This window comes from Notothenia rossii (assembly GCF_949606895.1).
Source record: "Notothenia rossii genome assembly, chromosome: 5".
Lineage (NCBI taxonomy): Eukaryota > Metazoa > Chordata > Actinopteri > Perciformes > Nototheniidae > Notothenia > Notothenia rossii.
Genome location: NC_136903.1, coordinates 69667569 through 69682601, shown reverse-complemented (window position 1 = coordinate 69682601; position 15033 = coordinate 69667569). Strand labels below are relative to the sequence as shown.

General features: G+C 40.3%; 1 protein-coding gene across 6 annotated transcripts in view; it reads left to right on the top strand.

Annotated features, from left to right (window-relative positions):
* The window catches only part of LOC307041007 (neurexophilin-4-like), a 150002-nt gene extending 136664 nt beyond the window's left edge, over positions 1 to 13338 (top strand). For 4 of the 6 annotated variants that reach the window (XM_079684301.1, XM_079684300.1, XM_079684299.1 and 1 more), the window contains one exon: positions 11923 to 13338. In XM_079684301.1, the coding sequence (XP_079540427.1) occupies positions 11980 to 12756 (777 nt within the window). In that variant the 5' untranslated portion in view covers positions 11923 to 11979 and the 3' untranslated portion in view covers positions 12757 to 13338. Of the gene's footprint in view, positions 1 to 1513; positions 2027 to 11922 lie in introns of those variants that run through there. The other 2 variants (XM_079684297.1, XM_079684298.1) reach the window with 2 other exon arrangements.
* Positions 13339 to 15033: the final 1695 nt, after the last annotated feature.

Genomic DNA, 15033 nt, shown 5'->3' with positions numbered 1-15033 from the left:
CTCTCTCTCTCTCTCTCTCTCTCTCTCTCTCTCTCCCTCCATTTGCCCCCCACTGGTTTATCTTTTTTCCTCCTGGCTTTATTTTGCTTTTTGTAATTAAATGTCATTTTCGGTTCTCAAATTTTTTTGTAAGAAGGAATAAAGTTTATTTTTTTATTATATGATCGTTGTCAAAACAGAGTGGAATCACTGCTAGGAAAATTGGACATGTCTGAGCCACAGCACCACATTAACATCACCTAATAAGTTGAAGTATACCTTATACTTTTTATTTGCTTCACAAATTGGTTATATTATAATAGCAGCATGGAGCCCTTTGTCAAATGATGAAATGCAAAACAGACATAGACTCAAATTGTCATATCATATTTAATGTGTCTCTTGACAGCTCTGTCCAGAGACATCTTGTTCAGTTGTGAGGGGTAAGACATTCTTCTGTTTAGCCGCATGCTATGACATTTCAGGGTATTGCAGGGCAGATGGGACATGTAATCCCCAGGATGAGATTTACAGTACGGATCAGCCCTATAGGCCGCTTCAATTAAACATATACTGTATGATGCTACAGTACAACAACTGTAAAATGCCAAAACCACTTAACTGGTCTGGCCCCTTTCAATGCAAGTAGCTTTGTCTCTAGCCCCCGCTGCACGCTCGAGGTTTTATTCTCTCAAACCAAAAGTGAGCCCAAACACACAATAAAGAAATGTACATTCATGCTCACACACACACACTCACAATCAAACACATGTTTACAGTGCGCCTGTTGCGGATACAAAAAGTTATCTCAGCCCCATCTGTTTGGTAATTACACCTTCTCTACTACTACTTTATTTGCTACACTAGTAGTACATTTACATATGAGAACATTTGGTACAATTAGAAAAGTAAAGTCAGGTAGGTCTCCTTCCCCCTTACCAAACAAAGAAGAGTTGAATCTCTCTATATTGTCCCACTGTGCTCTCTTATGCTGCATTGATCCTTACAGTCAAGATGGCAGTGAAGATAACGAAACAGGGACTTATTCATTGTGTGTTGTGCCTTATTTAGTGGATCATAACATATTTAGTATAGAATTGATCTTTTCTATATGGATGGCAGATTTTGAGCCACAAAAGCGAGAACAGCAACTGACTAGGTTTTGTTTTTTTAAACCTAAACAAATTCCACAAGGGGTTTTTGCTACTGAAGCCGTTTTTGAACAGTCCTAGCCCCTATCTGTAGGTTTAGTGGTGAGTAAGTCGTTAATGACGGAATTCAAGTAAGGGATAATGTGCAGCGAGGCGAAGAAGAAGAACCAATAGTATGAAGCTGTAGCGTCGGAGGCTGTCGGAGGCTGCACTCCCACGACCCTAGTTGTTTTGCAACATCGCCGTACTTACCATAGACTGTATATTACATTACATTGCATTTAGCTGACGCTTTTATCCAAAGCGACTTACAATAAGTGCGTTCGACCAACAAAATACAAACTTGAAGAAAACAGAATCATATAAGTACATCAGGTTTCATAGAGCTAAAAAATTTCAAGTGCTACTCAACTGGCTTTAGATAAGCCAGTCCTTTATTAGTATATAAGTGCTTTGTTAATAGTTATATCGCTCGAAGTGGAGTCGAAAGAGATGAGTTTTCATTCTGCGCCGGAAGATGTGCAAGCTTTCTGCTGTCCTGATTTCAATGGGGAGCTCATTCCACCATTTTGGAGCCAGGATAGCAAATCCACGTGTTTTTGCTGATGGGAACTTGGGTCCCCCTCGCAGTGCGGGTGCAGCGAGCTGTTTGGCTGATGCAGAGCGGAGTGCACGTGCTGGGGTGTATGGTTTAACCATGTCCTGGATGTAGGAAGGGCCAGATCCATTCGCAGCATGGTACGCAATTACCAGTGTCTTGAAGTGGATTCTAGCAGTTACTGGAAGCCAGTGAAGGGAGCGGAGGAGCGGCGTGGTGTGGGAGAATTTAGGAAGGTTGAAGACCAGACGAGCAGCTGCATTCTGGATGAGCTGCAGAGGTCGGATGGCACATGCAGGTATATAAAGTAACATATTATATCTTATATTATTAATATATATATAATTATGATGAAACGTTATTTCAGCGTCAATAAATGAGTGTTAATCCCAGTGTGTTTAGTTTACAACATCATATGTCATTTCACCTTCAATTCACGGTTTTCAAAAAGTTAGCCACATTGCTAATGCTAACCGAAAATGAAGAATTTTCAGAATAAAAGGGTTAAGTTAATAGTTAGTGTGAACTTCCGGGTTTTTCAGAATAAAACTTTTAAATTAAAACCCTGTATTTAATTTAAATTACGTCATATCAACATTGAAACATTGAGGTGTTGGGGTTAGGGTTAGGATGGGGGGAAGGGAAGGGTTAGATTGAAGGGAGGGAAGAGAATTGCTACCCGCATACTTGTCAACCCTCCCGATTTTAGCGGGAGACTCCCGATTTCATTGCCCTCTCCCGGTTTACTCCCGGGGTCATATTTCTCCCGCCTTTCTCCCGATTTCTGACTAAATCTGATTTACAGTACACACGACTGTTTCCACTCGGACTTTAATTCAGCTACACCATTGTTTGGTTTCCATGGTAACACGTCTCTTTAGTAGCCTCCTCTGAGGCATGTACGCCTTGTACGGCGGACAGGTTGAGGAGGGTGTGTGTGTGTGTGTGTGTGTGTGTGTGTGTGTGTGTGTGTGTGTGTGTGTGTGTGTGTGTGTGTGTGTGTGTGTGTGTGTGTGTGTGTGTGTGTGTGTGTGTGTGTGTGTGTGTGTGTGTGTGTGTGTGTGTGTGTGTGTGTGTGTGTGTGTGTGTGTGTGTGTGTGTGTGTGTGTGTAACGGAGCTCAGATGAGAGGGCTCTGATTACAGTTTTAATCCTCTGTCAAACTGCATGTTTTCTGCCATATTTTATGAGAGCTAAAATGATTTTCTGCCACAGGAGTTTGACAGAGAATAACTGAAAAAGTACACAGGTAAAATAACTTCAAGCCTACTTGTGGTAGAAGTCCAACTAGTACTGAGTCCAACAATAAAGTCCAACTCTATGTAGATGGAACATCCAGTATTTTGGAGGGGCCCTAACGGGACCCTCCTCTTGAAAGAAAGGGATAAGATAAAATAACTGTAGGAAACAGTTCTGAACTGTTTCCTACAGTTCTTTAAGTTCGTCGTTCCCAAACTGCTTCTCTTTAGCTTTTGGCGGAAGGCGGCGACTCAAACAAACAAATCGTTTTGTGGGAGGAATCAATTCATCTCGTTCACTTCAAAGATTCGTTCAAAAAGAACGAATCGTTCGCGAACGACCCATCACTACAATTCATTATGTCAAACCTTGGAAAGTATCTAGATATCCCTGCCCTAATGCCAAAGTAACTGGCAACTGAATATGTTTTGCCGTTTGATGTCTATGTCTGCCCCGCTGCGTAAAAAGGAGGGTTTCAGCCCGTTACTTCTCCGCTGTTTTCTTGTCGCTCTTGCCTTGTCAGTTCGAAAAGTAAACTGCATGCAGTTTGCTTTTCAGCCAAACTGTATACATTTAAATCGACCAAACTTCTTTGTGCAGATGTGAGCGTCCTTAACAACGGTCAATAAATCCTTGAGAGTGGTCTGTGTACTACTGGATTAACAACGTGTCACGTGTTCCGAATTGACCAATCAGAGTCGAGTATTCAACTAAGCCATGTAATAATAGTTAATAATACGTTTTATGAATCACCTTGATTAATTGAGCAACCAGTCAAAACGGTGACCAAAAACTATTAGGCTGAGGGGTCTGTAGGATTAGGAGAGAATAGCTGCGGACAGATACACACAGCCTCACACACACGACCAAACACATGTTTAGGCCTGTTCAGTCAGCTACTGTACTACAATAACTATCCACCACCTAACTCAAGATCACAAATAAATCACAATCATAAAGTTGGAGCTAGACAAAAGTATCCTCACAGGCTTTCATTAATTCGCTTCCTGTGGTTGGTTAACCCTAACCACATATACTTGTTGACTCTATTTTACCCTGAGTTGTCAAGACTGTAAGATACTTGAACTCCTTCACAGGGGCAGCTTTACATTTACTTGGGGGTGATGACTCTCATCTGCTACACACTCGACTGCAAAAAGTGAAGCCAACAGAACTATAACATAAACAAAAAGCAGAGATAAACTTTCCCTAAGAAATGGATTGTTCAACTGTCCATTCCGGTCATTGTATGTTTTGGTCATTGGATTTTCTTTACACAAATGGATATTCAAAAACAAAAAACGACTGGATATTTGATTTTCGTCTTCAAATTGAAAAACCAAAATTGAAATACAAGGCGTTTTTCTTTATCATGGTCAAAAATGGATTTATTAAACTTAAAAAACGGGATGATTTTCATTTTCTACTTCTCAAAACAAAAAATAAAATCACTAGAAACCAGAAACAACCCCCCCCCCCCCCCCCCCCCCCCCCCCCCGTTTTTTCATATTCTGCTACCGGAAGTTGTCTTTCAAAATAAGAGCGCAGATGAGGACGGTCAATCCGTGTATCTACGGTCCATTTGTTTTCACAACGAAAACAGCCAAGACACATATTGAGCCCAGAAAATGAATGTTATTAAGGGTTGTAAATATAATAAGCCAATGTCTAAAATGGACAACATTGTTTGGAGATTTCAACTAACAGCGATTCTGCACTGCGCTCAACTCAGCCGTCTCTCGAGATTGTTATTATTTTTTCTGCCAATAGTCCTTCGTGAGATCGATCCTGTTGGACTCAGTAGGCTATTAGTGAAACTATTCCCACAAGTACTATGAAGTACTTACTGTGTACTTTTTGAGTAATCCTCTGTCAATGTCCCCTCCTGAGAACAAGAAAGCATGTTTCTCTGCTATTTTGAATCAGCATTAAAATACCTTTCTTCATGAGACTGATATTGATGGGCAGAGTATTTTAAGAGGATAATAGACATGATATCAGCAATACTGCCCGTCAGTAGTCCGGCAGCAGCATTTTTACCCCTTGGATAGTCTTGCCCGCTATTTAAATTGACTTTGATTGAAGTTAATAACAATATTGATATCATATAGATATATAGCATATTTGATGCAGTCTTTCTGAACACTTTTAAAATAAAATACTGCAAATTAAGAATATTTGTAATGTTCTGCACAGATAGTGCCTTAACTTGAATTTGAAAACACGTGGTAGCTTTATTAATACAGCAGATGAAAAGATTTGTGGAAGGATACATTCTTCATGGGCTTCAATGGCTCTCTAGATAAAGGGCGTTTTATGGTTGCTTGTATTATCCTCAGATAGGGGTTTGTTTAAATAACAAGTGACATTTTAATAAATATTGCAAAAAAGGGCTCCAAAAAAGGCATATATCCTGGCCGGCTTAGCCAGTGTGTATTTTTTCAAGCACCACAAGATTTATACTTTATAAAGTACAATTCTGGGCCATTAATTGTGTAATTTCTCCAAACTCATACAGTAAAAATGCCTGTTTTTGAAGTATTCAAATGGTGCAGGAAAAGGACTTTACCTTGTTTTACACTTAAAGACAGGACTATTCAGTTAAGAGAAGAGAAAAAAGGAAAGAAAATTGTTATAATGGGTGATGTAACATTAATGACAGACATAATATGAGGTCCTTGACACACATTTTCTGATCATGGGGCATCACCCTTACAGCATCAGGACAATATCATATGGAGTCAGACACTGGAAGTGTGCAAGAGGCGTTGACTGGGACTGATGGAAGGATGAGGCTGATGAGACTGAAGAATCTGCGAGGAACGAATTAGCGGCTGAGAAATAGTTATATATTAAAAGACAGCAGCATCATAAGAGGGCAACCAGAGTGACAGAGTGTGTCAGTGTGCTGAAGGATATTTGTGACCAGCTATCCAGGCCAGACTCTAACGACTTTCCAAGGTGTAAAAATGCTGCTGCCGGAGTACTGACTGGAAGTATTGCTGATATCAAGTCTACCATCCTCTTAAAATACTCTGTCCAACAATATCAGTCTCAGGAAAAAATGTTTTCTAACGCTTATTAAAAGAAAAACATGCATTCTTGTACTCAGGAGGGGACATTGACAGAGGATTACTGGAAAAGTACACAGTAAGTACTTCATAGTACTTGTGGGGGTAGTTTCAGTAGTAGGCCTACTGAGTCTAACAGGATCGATCTCACAAAGAACTAATGGCAATAAAAAAGAATTCCCTCATCAAACTTAGCAGAAGTGGCTTGATTTTGTTCTGAGAACAAAATCAAGCCACTTCTGCTCTAGAGTATGTTTGTGTGGGACAATGTGGCCGGCCGTCAGCGAACCGACCCGGCCTTTCTCCGCATCTGATTCATGTCATGAATCAGATTTTAGAAAAGCGTTTTAGCCAATCAAAATGAAATATGCGGGACATCGTCTCAATTTGCGGGACGCACCAAAAGTCGTGAAAATGCTGTGCAATACCGCACAAAGCGGGACATCTGGTCACCCAGACGGCTGAGTAGACCGCAGTGCAGAATCAGTTGAAATCTCCTAACAATGTTGTCCATTTTAGAAATAGGCCTATTATATTTACAGCCCTTAATAACATTCATTTTCTGGGCTCAAAGTGTGTCTTGGCCGTTTTTGTGATCGCTAAATTCCCCTTGTTTATAATAACCACAGTTCCTTCAACAGGATACTTTAGTGATTCAAAGTGTGATTTTAGCATAGCCTACGAGTGATTTTGTTTTGAAATCACTTCCGTGAGTTTCGTCTGCGCTCTTATTTTGTAAGGTAACTTCCGGTAGCAGAATATGAAAAGTAGTTTTTTTGTTTTTGTTTTCTAGTGATTTTATTTTTTGTTTTGAGAAGTAGAAAATGAAAATCATCCCGTTTTTTAAGTTTAGTCAATCCCTTTTTGACCATGATAAAGAAAAACGCCTTGTATTTCAATTTTGGTTTTTCAATTTGAAAACAAAAATCAAATATCCAGTCGTTTTTAGTTTTTGAATATCCATTTGTGAAAAGGAAATCCAATGACCAAGACATACACTGACCCATTCCCTGTGAGGCCTTCTGAATCTCAATTGTATCTATAGTGCGGGATTGGGTAACTCAAATATTTGTATTTAAATGTCACTACAGGCACCAACCACAATGGAGAAATATAGGAAAAATTCAACATGTTACTCGAATGTAAAAAATATTCTCATCATAGTATACATTACAATCACATTACCAAAAGTACTAATCTTTCCCAGAATTTTTCATTTCAGAAGCTTTATTTATTATATAACTAGAATGTGTGACTATAATAACACATCCTTCTTCAGTATTTTAATATATATATATTTTTAATAATGTGAAGCTGAGAAGTAATTGGTAACTGATGTTGTCAGATAAAAACAGAGGAGTAAAAACTGTAGAGTAAAGTTGCGTTAAATGATAATATTCCAGGACGATTACTTCAGTAAATGCGACACTGATCTCTCAAAAGTCTCGAAAGAAAGACCAGCACCGACCTCAGACCCCATCCAAAAAAACAAATCTTTGACGTTTAGAGCTACAGAAAGATGACTTTTTTGTAAAACCTCCAGATGTTGCACTTTTCACCCGCACCTTGAAGAGATGTATGGCATTTAGGTGCGTTTAAAGTAAACAGTTACTTCAAAGTGAAATCTGATTTGCATTCAACTTCTCTTTATGAATGTGTCCCCTCAAACTGCTTATAAATAGTTTGTGGCCTCTCTTACTCTCCTAGACGAACAATGAGCTAAACCTGAAAATGAGAAGAAAAAGCAAAAGCTATTTTTGATTGTAATCACAACAAACAGTAAAGTAGAAGAAACAGAAAGTAAAAAAACTCAGTAGCTGGCATCAGAGCCTGTGGTTTTTAGTGCGGTGGGAGTGTAACTGTACATTTGACTCTTCGCTGTGACAGCAGATCAATGCAGCCTGGAGCACAGATAGACATTAATTGATTGTCGCCAATAAAACTCCAATTAAACAAAGGAGCAGGCCTGGGAGAGAGCTGTGAGACAAGCAGCTCTCATTTTCTCATCAGTCCTCAGGGGGGAAGGATGGGAGGCAGGGGAGGATGTGGGCTAGGGGAGCCGATGAGCTCCTTTTGCTCTGAATACTCTCGCCATCAAGGAATTGTAGAAGTTGTGGATAAAGGTGAGAGAGCTTGCTGCTAAGTTGTGGATAAAGGTGAGAGAGCGTGCTGCTGACTGAGGATCAGATACCCGATAGACAGCGAGAGTGTGAAAGAAAGGGAGAGCAGGGGTGCTGCCATTGATCCAAAGCGTCCCTTAATGATGAAAAAGAAATCTTAATTGTGGCGGCATGTCATATATCAGGTTTCAGCAGTCAATTCTAGAGCTCTTCTGACCTTCTCTTATTTAATAAGTGAGTGCCCTTCACGGCACAGTCTTTCACTTCCTCTTTATAAACCCTTCTCTACCTGCCAGTATGTGCGTCTTCTTGTTCTGTCACTCGGTCTGAGCCACACTCATGACTGAACAATCTCTACATTTCATTCCTGCATGTACTTCCAGGTATGTGATAGGCCTCCCACCTAAGCAGCAACTAAAGATGCTTTTTTTAGTCTTATGCTCCTCCAAATGAAGTTAAAGATGATTAATGTGCGCCATTCCTAGAAAATGTACAAGATCTTCCCACTCTCCCTTCTCCTCATCTCACTTCTCCGCTAATAACATTTTCTTCACTATCTCCCTCTATCTCCCGAACTCTGTAATCTGATTGTTCTTTCTATGATTGTGCTGTTATTGAGTTGCCTGTTTCATACATATGTATAAGTCCACCACAATACTTATTCCATCTTCTGCTTCCGCCCCCCCAGCATCCGAGCCAACCGGAATCTCAGACATAAATGGAGGAAACACTAATGTAGTGTTGACACATGTAGAGCTTCACTATCTGGGGACATTGCCGGTTGGGAGCCCAAAATAACCACAAGCAGAAACAAAAAGTTTCACCCAAGTCAAGTTGTCTCTAAACTTTTACAACTTTACTACTTTTAATGTATTTCTATTGTGCTTATTGAGTTCAAAGTTACACCATCCTGATATGGTTTTTCATTTATAAAAGGAGGTATTTCAGCAAGACTCAGCGCTGTTGCTTTATGTTTAATTTGATAATAGAGAAATCTGTGGTGCTGTGCAGCTTCTTTAGGGAGCAAAACCTTTATCTCATCATGTTCAGATTGAGATTATAAACCATGCAAGTGGCATAGCTCGAGGGAATGTAATCCGGTCAGTCCATACTGAAATATATCTCCAGATATTGAGTTGTCATGAAAATTGGTTCAAACATTCATAGAGCCCACTTTTGTAGTTACCGGTATGAGTAAAATCTCTCAATTATTGGATTTATTGCAGTACAATCTTATACATTTGAGTGGATCATTTTGGATTTGAATACATTTGTAATCCCTTTTAAGTAGAGCCATTATAAACCTTGGTTCGTGAAAAAGATCCTTGCAATATATGATCCTATTGAACATAACTTGTCTTTTTTGTTGCTGATTGTATCATTCACTCAAAACACAACTTTACCTGCACTTTAATACAGCTCACAGACGACCTACAGAGGATTATTTAGTTTATCCCAGCTTAATTTTCTAAATGTACTCACCTGCAAGAGCGAGTGACCCATGTTCAAAGGCTTAAACCATGAGCTGCTGTACTATAGTCAAAGCCAAAGTGAATCCTTAAACAATGATTGCATTAAAATAACATTAGCATTAGCAGAGTGTCAAACATCACCAATTCCTGATTATGAACCTCTAGATTAACAATTAGAGAAAAGACAATTGCTCTAAAAGTCCCTTTTCACTCATTTTAGCCTAACAGAATAGTGGAAGCGTGAAGATGTATTTCTCAAACCGTCAATCTCTCGCTGGTTGTGGCAGCCTGATGTGACCTTATAGCAAACATCCGCTGTTTTGAAAAAAGTCTATAGCTTATGGATTTCACGTCAAGAGAAAATATCTGATATTTCTTCTAACAAATCCTCACCCTTTAAATAGATTTACTGTCCAGCGCAAAAAATATTTCATATTTATGCTAATAGGAAGTCCATCCATTCATTGGTTTCTGTTGGCATTTTATTACTTTCACGCAACGGAAGAAGAAGCCCTCTCTCCATACACATCTTTTCCCACTCGATCGATGTTTGTTAAAGTTGCTGACTGTGTATGGATGCTTTTCCCCACTCACAAATACCCGCTCCGACCCCAGCCCCCTTCATACGGCTGACCCTGAAGGTTAGGTTGAGGTTCCTAGCGGGATGTAGCCGCTGAAGATGGTTAAGGATTATGATGATGGTGCTAGTTCGGGCTCTATTCGCCATCAGCAAGAGAAATTATTGGAACTGCACCAGCAGAGTGTTAGCCTGACAGATGGCAACACATGGAGCTCGCTGACAGCACTGCTGACAGCGCATTCACAGAAAGTCCCCATCTAGCATGCGCTGTACACACTGTTTGTTGCCGTATGTTATCTTGTGTTTTTCTGCCATCAACAGTTGCTTATCCCTGCCTGTCAACACCAAAGTCGGCTCTCATCCCAAATTCACCGGCTTAAAATCGCAAGACCACTGCAAAGGCATCCTAGCATGGCACCAAAGGGAAGTGAGGTCTGTTAAAAACCTCGGCCTCCTAGTCACTGCTCATTTATCAACACCTGCCCTATTTTGGTAATTCATTCTTCCAGTGGTCAATAATCTTTCAGTTATTTCCCCCTCAATCAATCTACTTAGAAATGAGATCTGCGGGCATGTTAATGAATGGCCAAAAGACATAGATACATTAATTGAATGACTGAATACATTAGGAGCTGAATTGAGCACTGCACTTTGCCTTCGTGGATAGCAATATAGAGTTATTATTAGGTTCAGTGATTGATGAAGGATGAGGAACGATTTGGCACAAACCTGTCGGTTCCACTGCCCTGGATAGAAATGAAGGGAGACGGAAACTGTCCTTGCATGAGTAGACACAAAGATCTCATCCTGTACTTCTGTTGAAATGCTTTCATTTTTTTCTTTGGTTTGTTTATCCACCAGAACAGTTTTAAAAACTATCCAAATGCGTCCTCATGGGAAGCATATTTAACCTCCGAATAGCTGTAATTCTTCTCGCTGTCACTTCATGACAGCTTCCAGCTTGAAGTTTGCATGTGTGCAAATGTGTTTGTGTGCTGAGTTGTGTGTGTTTTAGACTGTGTACATACATGCATATGGATGTGAACATGGCAGTGATGTGATTGATGAGACATGAAAGAGAGCAGGGGAACATTTCCAGTCAATCAGCGCAGTGAATAACCACCTAGGCTGTGGATTAAAGGCAGAAAGCTGTCTCAACTAACAAAGGCTCACATCCATTACCTTACATGCAGAGTTGTTTTTCTCTCCGGAGCAACACTGACAACAAAATTAAAGTGTGTTAACAAAAATAGATGGTTTTGTTTTCTTGAATTCGAGAGATGAAACACAGCCACATCCAACAACTTGGGTGCATATGGAAATAAAATGCATGTGAGGTAAAACTTATCTCTCTGATAGTGACCTAAACAACACTTAGGATTATGATAATGTGTGTAAAATGAAATTGGACATAACAGATTTTTTTATGTTTAATAGATTTTGTCCAGACGGTTTCAAGATTTAATTTAAATAATTCTGCCTCTTCATCTCTTATTCAATCCCAGTACTAACAGAAGTCTTTTAAGGCTATAGTCAGCAACATTGCTATCAGTTTTGAAATTTGCTAAATATCAATTTCAAACTATAACCAGTAACACGTTTTATCCTTGCACAACTTCTGCTTTCTGTCCTGGAGAATATGTGAAAGTGAAAATAGCCCACTGTAACTAAAGTTACATTCTTCTTCTCTTTTCTGTGTCTTTTTTCCTTCAGGTCCAAGGGTTGGAGAAGCAGGTGGAGTTCTCAGACCTGCGCCCAGTGGGGTCTGTGATGAAGTCTCTTCCCTATGGCATAGGAGGAGGCACAATGGGTGGACCCTCAGGAGGAGTGGTGAAGCCTCCATACCAAACACGTATCTTCTCCACCTCCATCGACCAGACACCTATGAAAACCAAGCCGCCCACCTACAGTTTCTATAACCCTTACGACCCGGCCCGGAATCAGTCCCTGCTGCTGGACCAGACAGGATACCGCTCTAAGCGCAAGCCCTCGCTAAAGACAAACATGAAGACCAAGAAGATCTTCGGCTGGGGAGACTTCTACTTCAACGTCAAGACCATGAAGTTCAGCTTGTTGGTGACAGGGAAGATCGTGGACCACATCAACGGCACGTTCACCGTTTACTTCCGCCACAACTCGTCCAGCCTTGGGAACGTGTCGGTCAGCATTGTGCCGCCCACCAAAGTTGTGGAGTTTGAGGTCCTCCACCACCAGCAGCAGCAGCACCATCAGCTACACCCTCACACTCAGCAGGAGGTCCAGATCCGGGAGACCCAGCAGTCCACCGTCAACCACAAAGAGATAAAGACCTTTAACTGTCGGGTGGAGTACGAGAAGACCAACAGATCCAAGAAGCCCAAACCCTGCCTGTATGACCCCTCTCAGACCTGCTTCACGGAGCACACCCAGTCCCACGCCGCCTGGCTTTGTGCCAAACCCTTCAAGGTCATCTGCATCTTCATCTCTTTCCTCAGCATCGACTACAAGCTGGTGCAAAAAGTGTGTCCGGACTACAACTTCCAAAGTGAGCACCCTTACCTTGGATAAGAAAGGGAGCTTGAAATGCAAAGATAAAAAGATAGAGACAATGTTAACGACAACGATGATGGTTATGATGATAATGATGGATATCATAGTCATATTGATTACGATGAAGAAGCAGGGGACAGTTTTTTGCCTCTAAACTGCTGTGAATTGTGGATTTAAATCAAGTATAATCAGAGTATTGAATGGTTAGGATATGGCTGATTTCTCTGACTTATTTTCCAACTTTGTATTTGTTAACCTCTGTTTTTATTTGCTTTTTTTCTGTAAATTATGTATTTAACCTCAGCACACTTATTGTTTTTAGATATTTGTTTCTCAGTGTTATTACTTTTTGCAGTTGGAAAATTCGGTTGAAGACAGCTGGAACAGTATTATGCCCTCCGAGTACAAGGGGAGCCTCTGAGGCGGCTGAGCTGTGCCACCACTGTACGGCAGAAGTAATGTTATGGTAGACTGACTGTTAATCATCCTCTCAGCTCTACTTTCCCTGGATATAAGAGAGTTATATGTATGAGAAATGCTATGCTGGATATGCATACAATATACTGTATGAAAAAGCACATTAAAATCTCTTAAACTGTCTGTGTTTTACTGGGTGAATGTTTTCGTTCGGAGCTTCAAGCTAAATTGCTGCACAGAAGCTGTTATCTAACTCAGAAAGCACACTATTATGTATTAAGTTACATTTCACTCTGATTGGGAATTCCTGCAGAAGCTTTCTGTGAAGATATGTCATTTTTAATTTCCGAGAACATATTGAAGAGAAGAATGTTAATTTTAACTTGAAAACCAACCGTGAAACATTCTTAAGATGATAATAATGTTTGACTCCTTTCGAATGAGGTATTGAAACCGAGGAAGGTATCATTTTTAATGACATAATAATAATAATAGATTTATTTTGTTAGCGCTTTTACAGGTGCTCAAAGTCGCTTTACTGAGATAGTGAAAAGAAAAGAACAACAAATACATATAGTTAAAGTCAAGTTAAAATTAAGCAATACAAAAACAATCACACATTAAAAGCCAGATTGAAGAGGTGAGTTTTTGTACGTTTTTTGAAGGTGGTGAGGTCAGTGCCGTCTCTGATGGGTTGTGGGAGTGAGTTTCAGATGTACCCTAAAACTGTAAAGGGAAAAATGTATTTTACTGAGGGTAAAATGACTGACAGATTGATGTTGTTTGATCGTGCAAGCAAGTGTTGCACATTTTAATTTCATTTTCACATACACACACGCATACTGCTCTGTTACTCAGGCCACTGTTATTATCTCAGCTACCTAATTTTGTTTACCTTATTGCTTTCTTTATGCAAAAGCAAGCTTATCGAAAGAATAGGCAGGATGGCGTCACTATTGATAAGAATATATTTATATTCTTGCATCGAGATTAGAGGTTAAAAAGTAAACCATAAATCAACTGTGCCACCTCTTCCTTGATTTAATTAAACAAACACAGTCGGTGCATCTCTGCCTTACGACTATCTCAGATTGTTTCTCTTCTTTGTTCGCAAACGTTCTCTCTCTTAGCACAGTCCTTGGCTCTCCACACATTTGATCAGACGATAATGGTGCTCAGAAATTCATTAGAAAATACACAGTTGATGCTAATTGAATGCTAATCAGTCGATGCTAATTGATGCTAACCTCGGCACCACAACTTCAGACTTTCTCAATACCCTACAATGCTTTTGATCAATGACTGAGTTCCAGGGAGGTCTTACACAAGTTGCTTTTGATGGTCTGGACTTGAAGATTGATGGATACCCTGGAGTTCACCTCTTTGCAGAGGTGTGGACCTGTGTACTCGAGTCACATGAGTCAGACTCGAGTCACCAATTTGATGACTTTGGACTCGACTTGACAAAATCACAAAACACTTGCGACTCGACTTGGACTTGAACACCAATGACTCGGGACTTGACTTGGACTTGAGCCCTCTGACTTGAGGTTACTTGATACTTTAATTCAGAGGTCTCCAACACGCCGATCGCGAGATGCCACACTCCCGTCGGGGAGAACACAATCTTCAGCCGCATGTGGCCAATCAACTAGAATCATACCATTATGTGAAAGAAAGGTGGGGGGCAGACGCTCCAAAGACAGCAGGTGTAGTGGTACAGGCCAGCTACAGAGCGACGGGGAAACGGGGAGCCGGATTTAAATGCAAGCGCGTCGGAAAAAGTCAAGAAATGAGCGAAATGGGTAGGTCTACTTTTTGGCCCAAAAAACAGATTTCACATACTTTGGAAGAAAATTATATAAAAACGTGCTGATA